The 24,293-nt window shown below is 32.0% G+C and overlaps 1 protein-coding gene across 3 annotated transcripts in view; it reads right to left on the bottom strand.

Moving 5' to 3' along the window:
- LOC149903930 (glycogen-binding subunit 76A-like) overlaps positions 1 to 24,293 on the bottom strand; it is a 44,635-nt gene that overhangs the window by 5,875 nt on the left and 14,467 nt on the right. Inside the window, exon 1 of one of the 3 annotated variants that reach the window (XM_090107843.1) lies at positions 18,608 to 18,943. The exons of the other annotated variants lie outside the window; for them this stretch is intronic. Within the exon in view, the coding sequence (XP_089963969.1) occupies positions 18,608 to 18,667 (60 nt within the window). The 5' untranslated portion in view covers positions 18,668 to 18,943. Of the gene's footprint in view, positions 1 to 18,607; positions 18,944 to 24,293 lie in introns of those variants that run through there. 3 annotated transcript variants of the gene reach the window in all.

Here is a 24,293-nt window from a genome sequence, read left to right as displayed (position 1 = left end):
TAAAGTGGGTCAAAATCGCGCCCAAAGAAGTCGGTTACAAACATACAAACATACAGGTGAAGCTAATATAAAGCGTGTAATAAAAAGGGGGCCGTGTTTACGAGACAAAAATGCAACGATTAGAAACCTCTATAAGGTCACTTTTACAGGTGCAGATAAATCATTATGAAGTGCAATATACGCTATTATTAAATAGGGTTATTATTCAATTCAGTAGGGTCAATACTTTACCATATTCAATAAATCTAAGAAAAGTCTGGAATTTTTAGACTGCTAATAAAAAGATACATATTTATTCTCCATGGGTTAACTTCATGAATCGGAATGTGAAATTTCCAACAGTATTGCAAAAATATAATCAGCATCTCTATTTACAACGTTAACCTTAACAAACTGGATCGTAAATCCAATTTCTTATCATAGTTGCTTCAGGCAGGCAGGCAGAATCTTACGATTTCATACTGACTGCCCTAATTGAGATCTGTCAACGCACCCAACCCGCGCATTCAGTTTATAAATAATGCACCTATTAGACTACAAGCCCGCATAGGACAAAAATATGGGTCAAATGAACCACCAGGGGACATATCTAGAACGATAGCAGAGCAAAAAATAATAAGATTCATCACTATGCCGTCACTTGTAAGCTGTCCAACTGAGCGCAGATGAGAATTGAAAAGTACAGGTAGACTCGGTAAATTTTGGTCATATATTTTTGTACGGCATTCTTAACCATCGATAGATCCATTAAAAATAATAAGAAACCGCTCAGTGCCGTACAAAAATGGTGGTCCACCAAGTCGGAATTTTTATTTAATTTCCGAGAGTTACCGGGGGTAAATTTGGTCATTTGACCATGTACGGCATCTGTGTCATACTATTGCTATACTGCTTTTAATCCATTATTCCGCAACGCCGTACAAAAATCATGGGGACAAGGGGAAAAAATCGAGAGTTATAATCCCCTCTCTTTCCCCACTCCAGGGGGTCATTTGACACAACACGAAATAAATTTATTTTTAAAGTATTTTATGCATAGATAATATTTTTTCATGTGCCGTACATTTTCGTTGGTTCAAAGGGGAAAAATCTGAAAAAGAAAAAAATCCATATAACGAAATGTTTGCTTTATATTTTTATAATAAAATATAAATATACATTAATATTAAGAAGCTCGAGGTGGTTAATTATCACCTTGGAAAGTCGGAGTCAGGTGGAATGGACTCCGTTAAATTGATGAACTAATAAAAAAGCTATGAACGAAAAGATGTGAATTATATGCAATCAGTCCATGAATACAGGTAAAGTCACAAGCAAATGCTAGTAATATATACATATTCAAAATGTACAAGAAAAAGCGCTTTCAAATGATACCAAATACTGCATATTTATCTTAACTTTATTTTTTTACTCTGTATGTTTTGTCCGCTAGAGGGCGCCACATTAGATTTTGTGAAACCCCATATGGCCTTTAGCTAGCTGGTCGCTGGTTATCCAGTGAACAATTCAGACGCTTCTAATGATATGTCATTTGTCGAATTCTGATAAGTAGTTTAGAAGTTACGAGGGAATAGATGAACATACATACATGACCTGTAAACAACCATAACCCTCCTTTTGCTTAGCCGTAGTTGGGTAAAAATATGTTAATGCCGTACTGTATCAAATGGCCATAAAGCACCCTTAAAATTGTAGCTTTCGTCGCTTTCATCAGCCTAAAAGATGTGGTCTGCACAAAAATGTACGGCATCGTTTTTTCCTAATTTATCTATGTTAATACTATTTAAAACAACGGATAAAGTGTAGAAAACTATTATATTCCATTAATCTACGATGTTTAAACTTTAACAAAATTTCTGGTTTTGCATTTCTCTATAACTTTTTTTAGAACGGTTTCTTTTGAACGGCAATACTATACAACAATTGAATTTTACAATATCATGTTAAAAAAAAAGTTCCCGTACAGGGTCAAATGACCTTACAGCTCTTTATATCAAGAATTCGATGAAATTAAGATGATTATTGGTATACATTTAAAAGAACAATTATTTTTTGACGGCATTGCTTTTAATAGTACTTTTGAGTGCTAGATAATGTTTTGGAACCGAAGCCGTACTTAGTCAAATGACCCCGTGGAGTGGGGAAAGAGAGGGGATTGCAACTCTCGATTTTTTCCCCTTGTCCCCATGATTTTTGTACGGCGTTGCGGAATAATGGATTAAAAGCAGTATAGCAATAGTATGACACAGATGCCGTACATGGTCAAATGACCAAATTTACCCCCGGTAACTCTCGGAAATTAAATAAAAATTCCGACTTGGTGGACCACCATTTTTGTACGGCACTGAGCGGTTTCTTATTATTTTTAATGGATTTATCGATGGTTAAGAATGCCGTACAAAAATATATGACCAAAATTTACCGAGTCTACCTGTACTTTTCAATTCTCATCTGCACTCAGTTGGACAGCTTACAAGTGACGGCATAGTGATGAATCTTATTATTTTTTGCTCTGCTATCGATCTAGATATGTCCCCTGGTGGTTCATTTGACCCATATTTTTGTCCTATGCGGGCTTGTAGTCTATATGATGTCACTCCTAGATAACAAACGCAATAACATGATGAGCAGATCGCGCCACGGATGCTGGCTAATTTGAGAGAGTAAGAAGTAGATTTGTTCCTTGTCAATCTCTTGATCCCATTAGTCTACAGAGGAATTCAATTATAGGTAGCACCTGAGAATCGTATGTGCGTTTATTATCTCGCATAACAAAAATATAATTACTGTTAAGACAAGACTATACTAGCTAAAGACATGACATAGTCTCCTAATCTCGAATATATTATAATTTATTTCGCATCCTAATCCTCCATTTAGGGATGACTATGATGATAAGTTAATAAACTTATATCAGTTTCAAGCATGTTTCAAGCTTTCAAAGGATCAGTAATAAAAATGTCATTACAAATTCAGATAGGACGATCCCGATAATGTTCGATAAAATAAAATCGATTTAGATATAAATGGAGTGGGCTTAACTGAAGACAATGAACATCATAGAAATAAAATATATCAAAGTCGGCATGTCTCAAAGGGATAACTCCGGTACTTTCCACTTTGATCAAAGTACTGAATCGTGATTCATTTAAGAACTAGAAGAAAACACTATAAAACTTAGTATTATACATAACATATGACTTTAGAGTTGAGAGTATGTACCAATGTGAATTTACTTACACTGTAACTATGAATACCCATAACTCCATTGTCCGAACAAAAAACGTCGAAGCATAGGTTTCATAAGGATTACTCTAAATACTTATGCCTAACTACATTACCCTTACATGAGTAAATTGAATTTCATGTACAATATTTTGTTAACAATTAAAAATTTTGAATAGGCACTTTCTCGCACATGTATTGTTCCAAATAAGGTCAAGCTCGTACCACAGATCAAATTAAAGTACAACACCATTACAGAAGATTGACATTCAAATCTATACTTATAATAAATCTGTAGAGAGGCCAATTCTGTACATGAAATATATTTAAAAAAAAACTATGAAGGGGTGATAAGGGATCGCTACTGATGCCAAAAATGCAATCAGTAAAATTTTTGTCTGTCTGTCACTCTGTCTGTCTGTCTGTCTGTCTGTCTGTCTGTATATTCGTTATAGAAACAAAAACGACACGACGGATTTTAACCAAATTTGGCACAATTATTCTTCATACTCTTGGGCAGGTTATAGTAAAAGAATCATGTAAATCGGTGTAGAAACACCAAAGTTATACATGAAATACCCTATAAGTCATCGCGCGTGAATACAGAATCATGCCATAAGGATTATTTTTGTGTATCAGTTGCCGCGTTCGACGCGCTTCGCGGCGGGAGCTATGAAAAGGCGGCGGGTCTGCACCCGTTTTGCGTTGTCACGGCATCACGTGTGAACGGCTGAACCGATTTCGATAATTCTTTTCTATTATATTCCTTGAAGTACGAGGATGGTTCTTATGTAGAGAAAACGTAAATATGTACCACGGGCGAAGCCGGGGCGGACCGCTAGTAGTAAATATTTTACAGGAGGTTACTTCGTGAGTTGCGTGAAAGGCTTTTGACTAGAGCCATAAATTATTCCTATTTTATTGACCGATTTGAATAAAAGATGTATTGCAGTATATTAACACTTTCTACGTAGTTTATTATACAGTAGCTAGCTACTAGTTATTATTCTGTGACAGTACTTAACCTTTGTAATAACGTTTCACACAAAGTCTATTTTATCAATACGTAAATAAACAAAACTCACAATATTTACAACTTATGAGGTTACATAAAATATTTTCCGCATTATTCCATGGTCGAAGAAATTAGTAATGTAGCTAATTATGGTAGATTATAGAGCACTATGATTTATTATAGATCGGGTCAAGATGCACACAAATACCTCGGCGATAAGAGTGTTTATTATTGACTTGTTTTCATGATAAGACGTGTTTACATAAAATTGAATTTCTAAAGTCACGTGTAAACTTTATGTAATTCGCAGCATTCAGCAAACATACAAAACGTATTTCTCTGAAGAGTCATAGAGCGGAAGCAAACAGCAAATATTTCCAATACACTTGCACATGTATGCCATATTTTGTTTTCTAATTGCTTTCCAGTTTCCACTTTGTTTATGATGGAACGTTAAAGGACAGAAAACAAAAGAATATATACAGAACATAAATATAGCCAATAATATACGTACCTACAGGTAAATTAGCTTGGAGAAATTTTTGCATATGTAGTGGTGTGTATATTACTCAGATCTTAGAGCGCGTTTCCACTATATCGTTCTGGCCTATACAAAAATGTTTTGATATCCTAACATTACTATTTAACTTTATACTTATTCCTAGCAACACTTTTGTTTTCAATAAAAACAAGTTTTTATTTGAAAGAAAATGGTTTTGACTTTATAAAAAAAAATATATCATTCAATTTTACGTCCTTGAGCAAACGACAAGGCGACTACCGTGAAACAATAAAATATCGTGTCCATAATAATTTGTTTCATAATTAATATTTGACCATAATAATTACGAAACAAAACAAATAAATAAATCGTCACTTGATAGTGGAAAGTGGAAACACGCACAAAACCAGAATAAACCAGTTTACGCTGTCCGCAGGTGCCACGTGCAGTCGTTTGGTAGCGTTAGAACATAAAGCACATTTCATTCAAAAATTATAATTATTATGTACGTAGTTTAATTGATAAATTTTATATTTGTTGATTGTTGTTATTATTTGTTATTATTGTTATAATATTTGTTGAAGTGAATTACATGTCCCGCAGCCGGAGGCCCCAAATGAAAACTCAGATGTACTTAAAAACTACATTTAATAGCTAAAATGAGACTTTTACACCCATGTCTGCACGATGCAGACCGGAGTTAAAGAATGAATTTATACAGTTTAATAATTATAAAGACGTAAGCTTGGATGCTATAAGGGAAATCGCATCCACATTCTATTCCCGTGCGAACGGCGTATTCAGCAGTTTTGTATGAAGGCAGGGCCATAACTAGTGTTTAATTTGTGTGTAAGTGTTGTAACTTTATATTGTTAATTCAATATGGCTCCAGTGTTAAAACATGGTCGAGGCAAGCCTTTGACTTCTCAAACTAAAGAATTAAACTTTAAATGTCGTTTCTTTTTCAGGTTAGTAAATTTTTCATTTTAGTAACATTGTTAATGTAAAAGTTATATGTATGTTAAATGTGCAAATATTAAAATAAAGTCTCATCTTTTTCAGAGGAGAAACACATATAGTTTAATTTAAAATCCCTTATATATACAGGGTTACTTGTAAAACACCGGCAACCTCGCAGGACAAGATAGCTAACATCATAAGTAACAACATTTCGACTTTTGATAATTTGTTAGATTTTATTTTCATACAAAAATAAATATTCATTTAATTTTCCGTCTGAATATTATAAACTCTACGCCTCCCAAAAATTACGTAAACAAAAAGCGAACGAGAGGGGGAAGGGGGCGTCGCGTCGTCCATCCGATAATTAATAGAACATAGACTTACAAATGTAAGGAGAGTACAATAAAAGTTTAAAAAATCATTTAAAAATAATTTATTGCGTTATGCCAAAAGTCGTAGAACAAATGTTGTTATTTATGATGTTAGCTATCTTGTCCTGCGAGGTTGCTGGTGTTTTACAAGTAACCCTGTATAAAATAAAAACTAAAAATAAAATGTTGTTTTATTTTATTTGCTGACCATACACTACTACAAACGCAAAAATTTCTCCAAGCTAATTTACCTGTATATAGTTATTGGTTTAATATCTAATATGGAATTAATTAACTGACACCTAATTGAGCTTGAAGACAATTTTTCTAGTAGCTATATCATATTGTACACATTATACATTTCTTATTATACCTAATTGTACAAACATTTCTTTACTATACATATTGTCCATATAGGTACATATTACAAATAAATACTAATAAGTACCATACCATTGAAATATTTAAAAAAAAGATTTATTTTACTCCTACGTACAATTTATAGATTTTCCCTCTAATTTCCTAGCTGTTTGAATTGCAATTAGTAAACAACAAATCATAGTTGAATGACATCGCCATCTAACATTAATTATGGATTTTAATATTTGCTTTCGAATGTGGTAGTCAGCCCAAACGTGTTAGCTTTCAAATATGCGTAAACAGACTTAAAATTTTATTTAATTATTCATTGGTTCGTATCGGGTAATGAACTCTGCTAACCTTAAAAAGTACATGAAAGTGTAAGAGTGAATGAATTTTTGAGCTCGGCCTAGTTGTTCCTGGGATTAGGGCGTTCAAACAAACTCATAAGTTTCGTATTACGATTTATTTCAGAGTCATTTAAGTTTCATAAATAGATATACGTTTATGTATTTAGTAAGACTATATAAAACCAAAAGATTGTAGAATACTGATAAAACATAATTAAAAATTAGTAACACGTTTTTATCAAAGTACCCAAATAAATTATATCAATATGCCTACCTATCTGTAATTGAATGTAACTTGATATTTTGATAAACAACTAAATGTCATTATTTAATTGTTATTTAATGAAGGAAGAAACGTTATTATTCTCCTATTTTCTTCTTTGAGATAATAATAAATCCATTGTTATACCAGGCATTAGAAAACGTCATGAAACGCTCATTCAAGAGGTTGATAAGCGGTCATTGAACCAAGATAAGGGAATTTCTTTGGATTATATTGGCAAAATTATAATTATTTAAATTCCCGATAATAATTGAATAAGCGGATGTTTTGTTTGTCTTCTTCTAATGAAATCATTAGTTAAACGTTTATACAATTCTATTGTGATAAAGGTATACCTACTCGAAAAATAAATAAACAAAAACAACACTTTAAGTTCTTTTAATTGAAAAGTCAATTAAATTGACTCATTGTCAATATAATAAAAAAATTGTATATATTATTTGCAGAAAATATTTCATTGGGTACCTATTTCTTTTAATCAACTAACGAGAAGAGGGATTTTTTTTTTCTATATTCAATTTGTCATAAGTTAAATTCAAAGCGAATTATTCAATCGTTCCAGAAATTTTCGAATGAACCTTGTTTACTAAATGGGCACAATCAAGAAGGTAATAATTTATGCAATCATTACAGTATTGATTTATAGAATATATTTAAGAGGACTGTGTTGATCAGAAATATCTTAGTTCTATATATACATATTTACCTATTTAAGCGTCGTAATTTCGTCGATAATAATTTACATATCTTGCAAAATTATTGAACAAGATCACCGTGTCCCATTTGACCATAATCACAAAATATAATATAATATGCCATAATACCTATTACCTATATCTAGTTATAAAGTTGATACCTATATCAGTGAATTTCTTGTTATTTAGACATATAAGATTCTTGTATCTTACTGGATTACATTTGGCAATGAAGAACATGATATTTACGTCTTCAAAGGCACCTTCGTTTTATTTTTTAAAGCAGCAAACAAATCAATTTAAATCTTATTGTGTTATTGAGGAGGTATTTAAATTCAACTTTAATATCGTTACACATTTTTTTATTATTATTATTTAAATAATATTAAAAAGCCAATACATTTCTCATTATATTTTTCACCTTGGACCTGTTTTAGCAAAACTGCAAACATGATTAAATTAAATAGATACCTACAAGATAATATTATACATATGATTAATAAAAATTAATCACTTCCTATACATTTTATATTTTTATCTAACGGGTAACAGCAATACAGATACTGAAATATATCTTGATAACTCATGATGACCAATGAAATATTATAAGACCTAGTACTAGTACTTCCTAAATATCTGTTTGAAACGAATTTCCTACTAATCCTTATCTTAGTTTAAATAAAAACTACCTATGGTTTTACCCGCATTGTTCCGCTCCTGGTGGTCTTAGGATGATGATATATTATACTATATAGCCTATAACCGTCCTCGATAAATGGGCTATTTAACACCGAAATAATTTTAAAAATCGGACAAGTAGTTCCTGAGATTATCGCGTTCAAACAAACAAAAAACAAACAAACTCTTCAGATTTATTATATCAGTATCTGTAGATAGGTACGCAGCGTGTGATTAGGTACCATGTGATGAACGTTGGTCCGTGCTAGTTGTGCTACGAAGGTGAATTATATTTTATTATGTATTGTTTGAGCTAATGCTACGTGTACATTACGTAAGTTATTTTGTCACAATGACAAATCGGCGTTTTGCACTAAGAAAGGGTAAGTTGGTGCCAAACACGTGGGCTACAATTATTTATAAACCGTGTATGAGCCACTAGTTATGTCTAGATGCGTCTGTGAACTATTTTAGTGCGTCTTTGTAACTGAAAATATTACAAACGACTTTACGGCTCATTTCATGCCATAGACTAACGCTAACGTTACAACTTTGATAAACTGCCAAATCAAAACATTCAATGTTACATGAGTTTATAGCTAATAGCTAGAGAGCTAGCGCAAAGCTACCTGTATGTATTTGACCAGACCTAGATTTTTGTGTGTTGATTCCCCTATACCTACTATACATGAGATGAGGAGTCACTAAGCCCAGAGTGGTGGACGAGCCGCGCGCTTAGGTAAGACAGGTGGAAATTTTTGGCGAACTTTGAAACCATTTGACCACGTCTGCCATTTTGATATTTGAAAATAGATTATTATTACTATCGGAAAATAACAATGGCAGACCATTATCACGCGGATAACATTCTGGCAGACACTTATGAAAGTGCTGAAAAAAATACAATTTTGAAAGTATTTGACCAGATCTGCCATTCATATATTTTATTTATTAGGGTCTTAAAAACTTATTTTCGAAACGGCAGACATTTTCATTGCGTACAGACTTCAGCAGACAACAAAACTTTACAGACTTCAGCAGTCAACAAGACTTAGCTTCTACATGGTCAGATGTATATATGTATTACGTTCCCTGACCTTACATCAATGATTTACTTTATTAATGTTTTTATGGTCATTTACATTTAATTTTGAAAACTATGGAATAAAATTTATAAATTTGATGATACAAAACTAAATACATTTGTAAAGAATCTCAAATATAAAGTTGTGTTGCAAATAACAAATCATCATTTAAATATTTAGTTTATTTCTTTATTTAAGAAACAATTAACAATTACAAAACAACATAAAAAAAACACGCATGCATTTATTGAAATGTTCATTCATCATCACTATCGTATGGCGTTGTGTGACTCGTCTTCATAATCCATTGATTCTGTAAAAGTAAAACGTAAATTATATAATAAAAGAAATGAGTAAAGTCAAAAATAATTATTAAAGAATTAATCATTATTAACTTACCTAGTAAGGCAATGCCTTTGATGTCGCACGATGCCGCGGCCGCCGCGCCGCCAGTGTAGGTACTTCTGCTGCTACATGAAAATATGCTAGGGTTGCAACAAATGGGAAATAAAACAATTGTGATTATTACTATTATGATGTAATCATTTATTCATATGTACATTCAAAACAATTGCGATTATTAAATCTGATGTAATTATTTTTTCATAAATATATAATTATTATTAATTACATAATATATTGCACTGTGAAATATTTACGTATCACTTTATTTTTGATGTTCTTAATTGTCTTTTATAAAATTTAAGTGACGCATTCGCATTGGGATCAACAATCCGATAAGAAAAGAATGGAGACAACATATACATAGCTTTGATTTCAATTCTACAGATACAAAATATACAATCTATCTAAAATGATACAACGGATGTTTCCTGCGTTTTCTCGTCAAAATACCGAAACAACGTAATTATTGTATAGTAGTTGGGCGTGAAAGTAAAAAAACAAATGAAAAGTGTTTTCCATATGATTATTTATTAAATTTACGCGATTAAGAATAATTTCAACGATACAATTTAGTAACCGATAATTCAGAGAAGGATTAAAGAAAATACCTGCCTGATCATTTTATCAAACTCTTAAAGAATTATGGTTATTTCGCATCACTCGGTTTATTAGTTTGGTAATAATTATTAAAGGTAGTTACAACCCTAGCCATTGAGTCGAACGGTAGGCAACACAATATCGACTTTGTGCGGGTACATATGGTACATTTCTTCTTGCTGTGAAGCGTAATTATTATTATTAAGATTTTTTAGGCTATTTATAGCGTAGTAATTTTCACTTTTGCATGGAAGTGATGTATCTGCTAGTATCTAATCTGTACTGAAAACATCTGGCAATAACCGTTAGAGTGGGAACCGAAAAGAGCCCTCTCAGGTATAAAACCTAGACTATTTGAATGCTAGTAACTATATAAAATAAAAATACTATAGGCTAGAGTGAGAATAATATTGATATATATGGAAAAAAATAGCTACAGAGATAGTACTGTATGCATAGATCTGACCATGTAGTAGCTAGTTTTTGTTGTCTGCTGAAGTCTGTACGCAATGAAAATGTCTGCCGTTTCGAAAATAAGTTTTTAAGACCCTAATAAATAAAATATATGAATGGCAGATCTGGTCAAATACTTTCAAAATTGTATTTTTTTCAGCACTTTCATAAGTGTCTGCCAGAATGTTATCCGCGTGACAATGGTCTGCCATTGTTATTTTCCGATAGTAATAATAATCTATTTTCAAATATCAAAATGGCAGACGTGGTCAAATGGTTTCAAAGTTCGCCAAAAATTTCCACCTGTCTTACCTGAGCGCGCGCCCCGTCCACCACTCTGGGCTTAGTGACTCCTCATCTCATGTATAGTAGGTATAGGGGAATCAACACACAAAAATCCAGGTCTGGTCAAATACATACAGGTAGCTTTGCGCTAGCTCTCTAGCTATAAAGGCAGGCTGTTTACTTACACATTGACTCTTTTGTTTTTAAAAAGATGTGTTTGAAATATGATTTGTCAAGTGCTTTGTTTGAAATGCTTGATTGGCTATCCATCACCAGGATAGCGAAAAGCGTGAAAAATTAAATATGCAGAAATTGTCTGAAATGACACACTATAGTAATTTAGTAAAGTAATGATAAAGTCATGACAAATATTATGAAATTTTTTAACATTATGAAATTAATTGTCAAAGATAAGTAAAAAAAGTTTAAAAGAAAGCACATCATTTTTATAGATAACATACCTATTTTTTACAAAAACATGTTACGTAGTTACAATACTAATATTTTAATTACAGATTAGATGTACTCATACATTGAATCTAATCTATGAGTTTAGGTGGAATTAACGACAGACGCGAAAAAAATTTATTTATGATAATATGACCTTGACTTTGACCCGCTAAATGTCCAAAAAAGTATCACCGTTAAAACACGCGCAGTGCAGTCACGCAGTTGATTAACATGTTTTTAAACAATTATATTAAAATAAGTTAATTGTTAGTTCTGTACTTGTCGAATAATATCGCTATCTTTGAAATGCTTAGGCCGAATAGGTAAAGAGTGTATTTATAGATTTATTATTGAAATGTACTGAAGTTATTTTATTTACAACGCTTTAGTATTAGCAGAATACATTACCCAGGCGAAATTTGCGTTATAAATTGCCTACACAATTGATTCTAAATAGTATCAATTGAATAACTATATTTCCGTGGATCCTTCTTCATGACCTTAATAGTACGATTTACAATGATGTGATGTTGCTTGGCATTGTCTGAAGCAGAATCAACGCACTTGACCAAAACGACCGCTATTTGACCTCTACACTAGAATACTGATGTCGTTTTAAAAATATGATTAATTCATATTTCATATGTAATATTATATATTAGTAAGTATAAACAGTATTGGATTTGTAATTCTTGAAGTTTATTAAAATCAAGAATAACATGATCAATATAAACCATGTCAACAGTCAACACGAACTGAATTAAATTATTTTAATATGTTTAAATTTTCTTTAGTATAGATAATGTTATTACTGTATTCGAATTTCGACACCGATGACTCGTTTTATTTGAGGACATTTGTTATTTAAATATTCCACGGGTTGTTGACTTTGTGTCCAGACAGTGAATACTTTTAAAGCAAAAATAGACTGAAACATTTGAAATTATATATACTTATATATAAATTATATATATGCTTAACTCTGTGTACGTGATTATGAAAAAATCTTACGCAATAGAGTCGAGAGAGAGTAGAGAGATATTAAATCAAGATTCTACAAAGTAAGGCAATCAGGAAACTCGATAGTTACTTTCAACAGCTCATACATAATAATTATCATGACCGAGGTATTTACAATGTACCCCAACTAAATAATTGAAGAAATCACACACTATTACTGTGATAAGGCAAGCAATTAGTGCAATATAGGCTAGACTTGTCGAACGATGTAGATTAGAAGTGGGACCGGTTTATAAGAAAACTAAAGGCGCTTTCTATGAGGTGACATTTGGTGCAACACCACAGGTTTCCCGCAGAGAATGTATCTGTTCGAAATGTTCCGTATGGAAAACAATATTATCTAGTAATGACTTTAGGATAGGGTACTTTATGAAACAGGGGAATAAGAATAAAAAATGATATGCAGGACATTCTTAACATAATGAGGCAGTGCATAACAAGTTGTTCTCTGATAAGATACACTGCTATTTCCACTACTCCACTACCTACCACTCTGTCAAGATTCTCCTCTTTTCTTGTGTTAATAACAGCAGTTGTTACCGGCCCAAAAGGCGTATGTTAAATAATGTAAATTCTTACTACTTAGTTATCAGTTTGTTTCAATTAATATATGTATAAATTCAGTGTTCATTATTTAAACAACACCTTTGATCGTAGCAACTGAACATTACCATGCAACGGTATAGAGCTTTGAAGGCGATATTACTATCTACCGCAAGCATTGTATTGAAATTTCCATAGACATATTATAATAGGAGAAATCGGACGAACTATTTAAGACAGTTAACATTTAGACCATAATTCAAATACATATATATAATTAAAATACTAATACTTAAGCATGTAAAAATACTACATAAGTTTATTTAGCCATAGCTTCTGTTATGTCAAGTAAGGGCCAATTTAAAACGACGTGTGTGTTAATACAAACACTCAACATCCAATGGAAATCAAAGAAAACAGTTCGTATTTGTAAACATTGGCACAACTCGAATTCAAGTTGGAATGCAACGATGACATCTGTCAATATCAAGCATATTTGTATTAAGCTACTATGAAGCTACTTATCTACATTTATCAACATTGCTCACCACACTTTATCGCCATTTATTTGTTTAGTGAAAGAATTTTCTTGAAAGCAATACTAAGTTTGTTCGTGCTAAATACTATGAGTATGGTCATTATTACACTAAGGGCTGATTTTTCAATCCTTGGTTAAAACTTATTCGTCGAATAATGTATAAAACTACCATTTTAAAAACGTATTCTATAATTGCCCGTATTTGACAGTTTACGTGACATTTTAATAGTATCGTGTAATACTTTATTGGACGGATAAGTTTTACCCTTGGTTTTACCCAAGCATTGAAAAATCGGCCCTAAGTATAATCGGTAAGGATTTGTAATTCTCCAGGATAAAATGTTACTAAACTTTTGATAAACAAACTGCTTATTCCTTGAAAAAAGGATATAAGTACCTACATTATATTAAGTTAATAACAAGTACATAATCGTATAAACAAGACAACCTTTTATTTTTTATATTAATTTTAAACCCTAAACTTACATATTTCGATGCAACGAACCCTTGCTGTTACAAGTATTACACATTACATAAGGTTACAAGTATTACACATTACATAAGGTTACAAGTATTACACATTTCATTATCAACTGAATTGCCAAGTGGAAAAAATAGTGATTATGAGGATAAATTAGTAAATAAGTTCTTGCTTTATGTATTTGGCATATGAGCAACGGAAAATCGAATCTAAACGGATATAATGTTCGTAAATGTAATAAAATTTTGTTTAACGTAATTCCGCTGAATTTTATGTTCAATATCCGTAGCCTCTTGCGTCAGCTGCCTACTGACTCGTAGATGATATAACACCTACAAGTAAATTAGTCTTTATAGAAGTTTTGGACAGAAATCTCTTGCATTACCTTTTTTTTCGAATCTGCAAGCTGAATTATGAAGACTTAAACTATTATAAATATATTTTATTATTTTTATACGTATACATGTCGCTGAGTACAAATAATTTGCCTGATGAACTACTAACGCATGTAAAAAATGATTCGTCACACGGATACGTAATCCACCTTACAGAAGGTGTGTCTTACTCTATGCCAATTGCCAATAGAAAAGATTAAAAAAAGGTACAGGAAGTAAAGAGCCTATGCACCTATAAAACATTCAATACAACAAAGGAATGAATATTATGTATTTGCTGGGTTCTTTTAAAGTCCCATCTTTTTTACAAAGCTTTCCGAATCCGTCCCAATCTAAATGGAGCCACTACAATTTGATGTGACATTTTCTACCAGGTTGGTGCTAAAAAATTATTTAAGATAAAATTCCATTATTTTGATAGTTCGTAGTATTTATTCGTTCTTTCTCCTAAAGATTTTGTCAAAAAATAGAAATTAAATCTTGGCAGGAAAATATCTTACGGAGACGAGCTTGTAACCGAAACTTAACTTATATTTCATTAATTTATTTTTAAAGAAATGCTCATTTTCCAAATCAAAAATTGTAACGCTGCCTTCCCTTCCTATTCCGAAATCCAATCCTAAATAGTACATCCGCTACTAGGCCATTTGTGTGCATTTTTTGCTGAAGGCTCCCTAAATTTTATGTGAATTTGCACAGACTGAAACAGTCACAAATACAATCAAAATGGAACTTTAGTATATGATTTATTGGGTCTTTTTCTATCCATGTACAAGACAGTTACGTGATTGTAACATTTTCGCTCGATTCATTTTTTATTATGCAATGCAAAAATTATGCCTTCTTTAAGGATTATTACATTTTTTTAAAGATTTACTTGGACTTTATGTCTAAAATAAATGTTAACAGTAAGAAAATATAGTTTACTATCCAATCCCAAGATATTTTTTCTCTAGATCAATTATTATTTATTACTTTAGTTATAAACTAAATAAGAATTGAGACTTACGACATTTAGTTTCGAGCTCGAACGCGATCAAAGAGCGCACGTGATATTCAACTTTATTACGGCTTTGTTAGCGTCCAGCACCGTAGCGACCGGTCTCTCAGTGCCAGAAATTATTTTAGAGTGCCTGGTCTTAACATGTAGTAGATACTTTTGCTCTCTCCTTACAAACAGATCTTAATGTACCTAAATAAGCGCTTGTTTGTATAAAATAAAGATGATTTATACCCTCTGATTGCTATGCAGGTTTTAAGGTTGAACGCTATCTGGCCTTTCATTGCCCTCGTCTTTCGATAATAAAGTAAATTGGAACATTTTTATCGACCAGTGACACCCTTTACTGCATAACTACTGATAATGTTAATAATATATACTCTTGTTATGATTCTCTATAGAATATCTTTCATGAATGTGAATTCAATTAATTTCTGAACCAATGTGAAAGCTGACGTAGCAATAACGTGAAAAGGAGAAGATAACAAATGTAGGATATTATAACCCTGTCATGCTTGCCTCGTAAGTCGTATCTGACACTCTGAGCAACCTCTCGTCATTGAGAGCTGGACTCCATGAATATTTATGTCTTAACCCTATTAACATTTATTAAATATGAACCTTGTTTCTAAGCGTTTTACATTCATTATTTATTTGTTCTTGTTTCCTAAAAGTTTAAAATATAATCATTAAAGATATTCTTCACAAACTTTCTTTCGCTAGACGTTTACAATGGATCCAGAATTCTCGTGGACCATTTTATTTTTAAACAACCTTCACAATACGCACTAGTTATTTCAAGATCCGATGTGAGGTCAATGACAATATTAATAATCTCAGTTTCGTCTGATTCCGATATCTGCGAGTGATGTTATATGATAATTAGTAATAGCCCGGTTTACACGCACACTCTTTACCGCGTGATTGAGTGCGCGGGATTGAACGCGGGAAAGCACGCGCGCTGAGGAAAGAGGAAAGATTGTGCGTGTAAACGATAATCGCGCGCGATTGATCGAAGTAAAGCGTGGTGCGTTGGAGTGTGTGCGGAGTGGACGCGCAATCTCGTTCTCTCAGTCATCGTTTAAATGCTCGCTCTTTCCCGCGTGAAAGCCGAATCGCGCGCGAAAGAGCGTGCGTGTAAACCGGGCTAATGGTTGACCTGTGCTTGTTTACTTAATTACTTTTAATTTAATTAAAGTGCATGTTTACGAAATAGTCTTTATAAAAAAAAGTCTGAGGCGTTGTGCTTATAAATTATAATATTATAAAACAGTCAGTTAAAATAATACAGGAAGGAAACAAATTTAACCTTGGTGTCTTCATTGCACAAATGAAATAAATATATTTATATTATACCTTCAAGATTGTCATCTTTTGCTTTGTAAACTATAACAAATTTTTGATCGTTGGTCTTTTCATTTATGTCGTAAGATTTCAACTTATAAAAGCTCATATTATAATATGAGGTAAACCTGAACATTAAAATAATTTCAAACACCTTTAATGTCTACTCTCTATTTCATATCAAGAAAGCGACGTACAAATTGCAATCATAAACTAAACCATACCCGAGCATTAGAAGCAGCTTAAATTTATTAAGAGCTGAAAATGGAAATGGTTCTTCGACCACCGTGCTGTATCGCCCAGGAGATAGTTCAATGGAACATAAAGATTCCACTTGATTGGACAGCATCCCGTTCTCTGCTCGTTATTCAGGAGTCATTTATCAATATGATTACATACTTTGCCTCGACTTGTTATAGGCCTATCTGACTATACATAAATTGGAATAATTCTGTCATAAATTTTTGAATGATCGAACGGGTTTAAAACAACAACATAATATGAGAACAGGAAATTATTAAAATACTAGCGGTCCGCCTCGGCTTCGCCCGTGGTATCTACATGTTTAAACTATCCTATCTCTCAAGTTGGATCGAACTGCACATGGTGTGCGAATTTTACTATAATCGGTTAAGTGGTTTAGGAGTCCATTGAGGACAAACATTGTGACACGAGATTTATATATATTGAGAAGATTAAGATATATAATATGTATACCAAAAAATTGGTGTTTACGAATACTATTTCCATAAAGATAACTATTACCAGTAGGAGTTCAAGATCTTATAGTTATGTAAGTTTTAATATTTGGATATTGTATTAAAAAAGAAAACGACGTTACAAAAAACTTAATATATGCAAAATGTGCAAGTGCAGTGCGTCCTTAAAACCATATACATAGTTATATTGAGAACCTCTTCCTTCTTTAAGTCGGTTGACAATTCCGGACTGGAAAGGCGTATAACTGAGCGTCCCATTAATTTTTTGCAAAAGAGCAAAAACTTGCATTCTAGACATATTGCAGCTTTCTACTTACGTTGTAAGAATGATTGAATTAAGTTTTTGCAAAGTTTTAATAAACTTAATTACAATTTGTCGACAAAATTTTTTTTACACATTTGTTTATTGTATTAATTGATATTTTTAACATTAAAAACGACCTGTAGCAATTGCCAAAATCATGAATTTTTAGAGAAAATACAAAATTATTTTATTTTGGTAAAATCTCAATGAAATACTTTAATAATAGAAAAATGGCCTAGACATAGTTTGCTAAATAAATTGAGATAAAATTAAAGCGACCTTGTAGATGAGTGACAGGCTTTCTTTATACTAGAGACAAACAAAATTTGTTGACATAACCTTCTTATTTTTTTTTTTTGCAAAGTATTGTAGGTTGAATTGTATTTAATATTTAAGTTACCTATATATTAGTAATAAGATTACTAAATAAGACTACTAACTGGTCAAAAACTGATTTACATTTTCTTCTCATCCTAATTGTTTTATTTCATAACAATGTTATTTGCTTTTCTTGAGTGATACATCGTTAAATAAAAGTAAAAATACCTTTTTCATCAACACCGGTATTTGATGCTCCAATGACATTTTAATTTCTGGAGAACTCATGAAGTTTGTAATGTTCACATAGGTCCATACACAATCACAATTGTCCTTTATCCCACTTTAATTACTGTCACGGTTGCACGGTTTGAAATTCTGCACTATTACTTTAGCATAATATAAAATTGCAGGCGGTTGTGGGTAGATTAAAAATATATATTGTAGCGTGAAGCGCGGCCGCCCATCGCACGCGCGGTTACAGAATGGCCGATCGACGAGGATCAGAATCTATCGCGGCCGGTCCGTCACAAGCGCAGACAGCCCGCGCACTGCACTTCCAATTCTAGGCATCTAATCGACATTTTTATTATAGCTAATTTACTTTTGTTTACACTAATTATGTCAATAGCAGATAATACCGATCCCGTCGATATAGGCCTGTATACTATGATATATAAATAGAAGTCATGCAGCCAGAGCGTGATGAGCATGCGCCACCGCGTGATATGGCGCCTTCACCTCCACCATTGAGCTAAAGCTGGCAACTTGACGAAATGTATTACGAAATTACATTTTTAAGACAAGACAATAATTATTACGGGGTTTCCACTTTCGATCTCTCCCACTCTACATAACTGTAAGGAATATAAAATACCAAAGGTTGAAACATAAGTTAAACTCACATTCATTGAATGTTTCATTCATTGAATGAAATTATTGAATTGTTGGTCTATGATATCCTATTATGATGCACATCTAGTAATTGAAAATAAGAGTAAAATGTCTCTTTGTAAACAAACAGAATAAATAACTAAGCAATCAATTAAATTAGCATAACAGTTTTCATCTTATTTACATAGGTACTTAAACTTTGATCTATTTACTAGCCAATTAGATGCACATATTTACTCGTGTTCATATTATCAAAAGTGTGATTTCAGACCAATTAAATGTTTTTTTATTTAAATCGTGTCGTAAATAGGGACAGATTCAAGTAAGCTATTCCAAAACAGAAGATTATTGAGAAATAATGACAATAGATGTATTTAAAACATCTTACTTCCATAGATTGAAATCACCATAGACAACTCAAACTTATCCAAAATCACTACCCAGTATAAACGAGCCGTCATAAATTTCAATTTGTTACATGTCGCAAGAACGGATCCTAAATTAGATTACGCTAGATGAAGTTCGACATGCATTCTCTCGGATGCTGTGATAAATGCGCCGGCGCACCCGATACTATCCATTCAAATATTCAATGAATTCCTATCCTTTAGTTTCTGTGATCTGTGATTCCTATGCAGCTTTATACTTTGGTTACAATGGGAGCAAAAACTTTCAACACGATAAGATTATCGAATGTCACTTTTTTGTATTACAAAGATTAAGTATATACATTTTGTTAGTTCAGTATTAGTCCGGTACATGTTTGTTCAGTAATTCAGTTTTTTGAATCTATAAGTACATTTTTTGGATAAGTAGGTAAGTAACTATGTGTTTCAAGTACCTAAACATTAAATTTATTTTTTATGAAGTAATTAAATTCGATCGATTTACAAGGTGTATAATTAGCGATTTACTCATTAAATGCAAGTAATCCAGGAATAAATAGATATATGATGTATTCCTAGATTAGCCAGGGCGCATAGCGTGGGCGAATTAATGGTCCTTCTAGAAGCGGGACGCCTACTCCCATCTTTAGGGTTAAAAAATCATTCGTCATACGGCATACCTATATCTTCTGTCGCAGGAACGAATAATTATCTCAAACAATGATTAATCTACCTACTCATTAATAAATTGTTACAACGTAAAAAATATGATGTCAAACAAAATAATAGATTAAATTTTTAGATATTCAAAAATAATACCTAGGTAATATAATTAAGAGCACCGTTATCGATAAAATACTAATGTTAGGAGTTAGGACTTCAATGCATATCTTATTGGTTTGAAATTATTTGCCGGTATATAAAAGAAAGAAAAGAGCTACATATCGATATATATAAAGTACAAGTTTTTGAAGAAGATACACAAGAAAATCAAGTTTTATATTATGCAGTTCAAACTTAATGCGATTAAGGTTATAAACAAAGCTGTAGTATAATTAAGTTCACACGATTCACGCCCAGCATATATTATATGAAATGACATTTAAAAGTTGCCTATTAAGTCCCAAAGACCAATTTAATATTGGGCTTAACAATAAATTCATAAAGAACGTCGTTAAACATGGAATGCGTTACTCGTTCCGTATAAAATAACTTTCAAGCAGATTGTAAAATAAAATAGGTACGTACCGATTTGAAAACCCTCTTCGACTTTCTTACGAATATTTATAAAATGTTTGTTATATTTAGTTACGCGTAAACCTTAACAAAACTAACTCCAACACACGATTGACGATCATGTTTCATCTACTAGGGAACTCTAAAAATGCCATCAGTTAAATGATTTAGATGTTATCGGCAATAACGATAGATATTACCGAAAAAAGAAATTATCCATAGATCATTTCTACAATGTTGAATTGGAATGCGTTCCTAGCATTATGTTCGTCTTCAAATTGCACGTTCAAGACGCCTTTATGAATGCGTAATCATAAAAATGTACACACAGATAAAAAAAAATAATAAAAAACCTTTATTTGTCTCTCTCACAAGGGTTAAAGATTTGACAATGAATGAAAAATACACATACATAATATATTAGGTAACCTTATGAGAACTGGTGCCCGAAGTGGGTAAACTGCAGATAGAACATAATTAAACTATGGGAACTATATTTTCTATCACCAAAATTTATATTTGTCATCAAGTTGTATCACCTAATAAATAGATCTATCACCACGAAATATTTTCGTTCTCAGATAAACAAAAATTGTTCCCAGGTATGAATTATCAAATTAATGTTAATATATGTGTAAAATAAGAGATCGATAACCAATAAAATTATATTGCATTACATGAATATAAACTTCGTTCTTTTAATAACAGTTTTGTTACTTAAATAATAGCTCTGTGCTCAGAATGGTAGATCTGTCACCAAATAAATCGATTATCGATCCCTGACTGCGACTCCTTTTTATTTGATATTTTGTCACCAATACAGTAGTAACATTTTATTTCGTTCAGATATTAAATTAATAGTATTCGCTACCAATTTAATACATCAATTTATAATTTTAATGAAAAAATGATCAAAGGGGCGGAGACAAATTGGCGCGCTTTAAAAATTGATTATTTTAACTTTAATTAAGTGTTTTATCTACAATTATGCTAGCCATAAGCCAGCTATTAAACCAGAGCTGATTATTCAGTGGTAATATTCAAACAATAAATATTGATTATTTTGACTTTAATAATTGTTTTATTTACTACTCTGCTAAAAATTTTATTTAAATATAATTTATACTACCAGTGGAAATTTAGAACCTTGGGAGTCTAGTTAAGTAGCAGAATCTTTTGGTTGAAACGATGATGACAACCCTAATTTTTTATTTGAACTTAATGCAATTTTCTAGTAACGTAATATGATTTATTGGTGATCTCTTTAAATTAGTTTGCTTAAATACTTATTAGGACACACCTATTATAATACATACAAAAACATTTATTTGGTACTAGACCTTATATCTCAGGATTTTAGGTTATTTATTGTGGAACTGATTTTGCATTGTATGGTGACTACATTTTGGTGACAGATCTACTATTTTGAGGACAAACCCTATTATTTAAGAAACACAAAACTAATTAAATTGGTGATAGCTTAAATGATACCCTTAAACTATTTAGTATTCGCAGTTTGCACATTTCTACGTCTCTATAGTAAATCCTTGGAATGCATAGCCTGTTACCAGGTAACAGACCCCGCAATGCTTGTAGATAATTCAAGTTCCCTCTGACAATGAATACAGTTGTATAGACCGACAAAGACCTACCTACATCTATATCATATTGAAATACCGGGTCCTGCTTGAAATTGCACCAGAAATAAACCAAACCAGACACGCCATACCTTAAACAAGTGCTGATAACGGATAAGCTGTACTTACAGAATCGTACTGAAATATTAAATAATAATAATAGCGGATTGTGGGATAGCTATGTTCGGTGTTCCTTCATTATATATCTGAATCATTTCGTAGAAAATTATTATACTTAGAGGCGGACACAAGGTAAGTACATATAACAATTTAACATAGGGCCCTTTTTTAACTATGTAAATGAATAACGTTTCTGTGCAATTTTTTCATTATTCAATATTCATTCATAATGATATAAAATCAGATAAGTAGTACTTGACTTGACTTAGCTCGACTATAACGTCATTGCTTGTATAACTCTTTAACGTAAGGTAAGTATAGATGTACGTAGATTCGTAGATTAACGAAATCTATTAATACATACAGATTATTCAATATAGTAGTACCTATTATTGTTACGCTGTCATGTTAAACAGGTTAGACATTGCATAAACGTCTAGAGCGAGTCAAATTGTCACTGGATACCAATAGTTGGGCAAGCAATCGACACCCTAGAGAGTTACGGACATGCAACGATTAAAATTGAATCAATTGTAATGAAATTTAAGCTGGTTTAACTGCATAGCAAATCAATTTATCTTTAATCAGGATCTAGTCAGAATATTTTATGAGAAATTATATTGAGTTTCGGAATGCACTGTATATTTTATAAATTTTCACGATAATGAATTAATTTTCGACTTTCTTTGGTTGTGGTCAGTCCGCTGACGATTTAAGTTTTTGAAAGCGTTTATTACGAATGCCTTTGAATAAATAATACACAACCATTATTTCACTTATTTTTATGTATTCCTGAAACTGATCTCTTTTGATGAAGATAAAATATATCTAAGTAGTTGTTGTTATGTCTTCTATTCTTTACCTACAGACTATGTTGAGATCTAGGTAAGTTTCAGAAAATATGACTCCTACGACGTATTTAATAAAACGTAGGCAAGTAATAATAAATAAAACAAGTAATAAAATTGACGTCAAAATTCAATTTATACTAGATGTGAAATGTTTACATTACGAACAGAATTATAAACATTCTAAAAAGTAAATAATATTTATTTATAAAAACTTATCAGCGCTGTCACTTTCAATATACCACAAACAAAACGTCTTTGATAATAATAATGATGACTTTATCTATTTATTTAATTTGAAGCCTCAGTTTTAACTTTTTATATATTCTATGGGAGAAAAAATATTATGTTTTAATTTTCTATGTATCTTAAAATCAAAACGTCAAAAAATGGAAATATGGATTGTACTGGTAATAATACTGATTTAAACATCCTACTAATATTATAAATACCAAAGTTCGTGAGGATGGATGGATGTTTACTCTTTCACGCAAATACCACTGAACTGATCACAATGAAATTTGGAATGTAGGTAGCTGATGACCCATAATAGGACGTACGTCATAGTCTTTTCATCCCGGATTTCCCACAAAAACGGGAACTTTGCGGGTTTTCTTAAAAAATGCGACCGAAGCCGCGGGAGTTGATCTAGTTACACATAAAAGTGGGAGTATAATCTGGTCTATGTAGGTAGACAGAATGTGTTTAAGAATTTAAGCCGCTTTAAATTTTCTCACGGTTTCAAGACTATTAGCGGTGAAATTGTTGAAAACAAACATCTAGCGATATCAGT

Source organism: Colias eurytheme, chromosome 12 (genome assembly GCF_061535395.1).
Source record: "Colias eurytheme isolate Ceu_HAF_F1 chromosome 12, ilColEury1 Martin Lab GWU primary, whole genome shotgun sequence".
Lineage (NCBI taxonomy): Eukaryota > Metazoa > Arthropoda > Insecta > Lepidoptera > Pieridae > Colias > Colias eurytheme.
The sequence above is the reverse complement of the archived record's forward strand: the minus strand, read 5'-3'. Positions and strand labels throughout refer to the sequence as shown.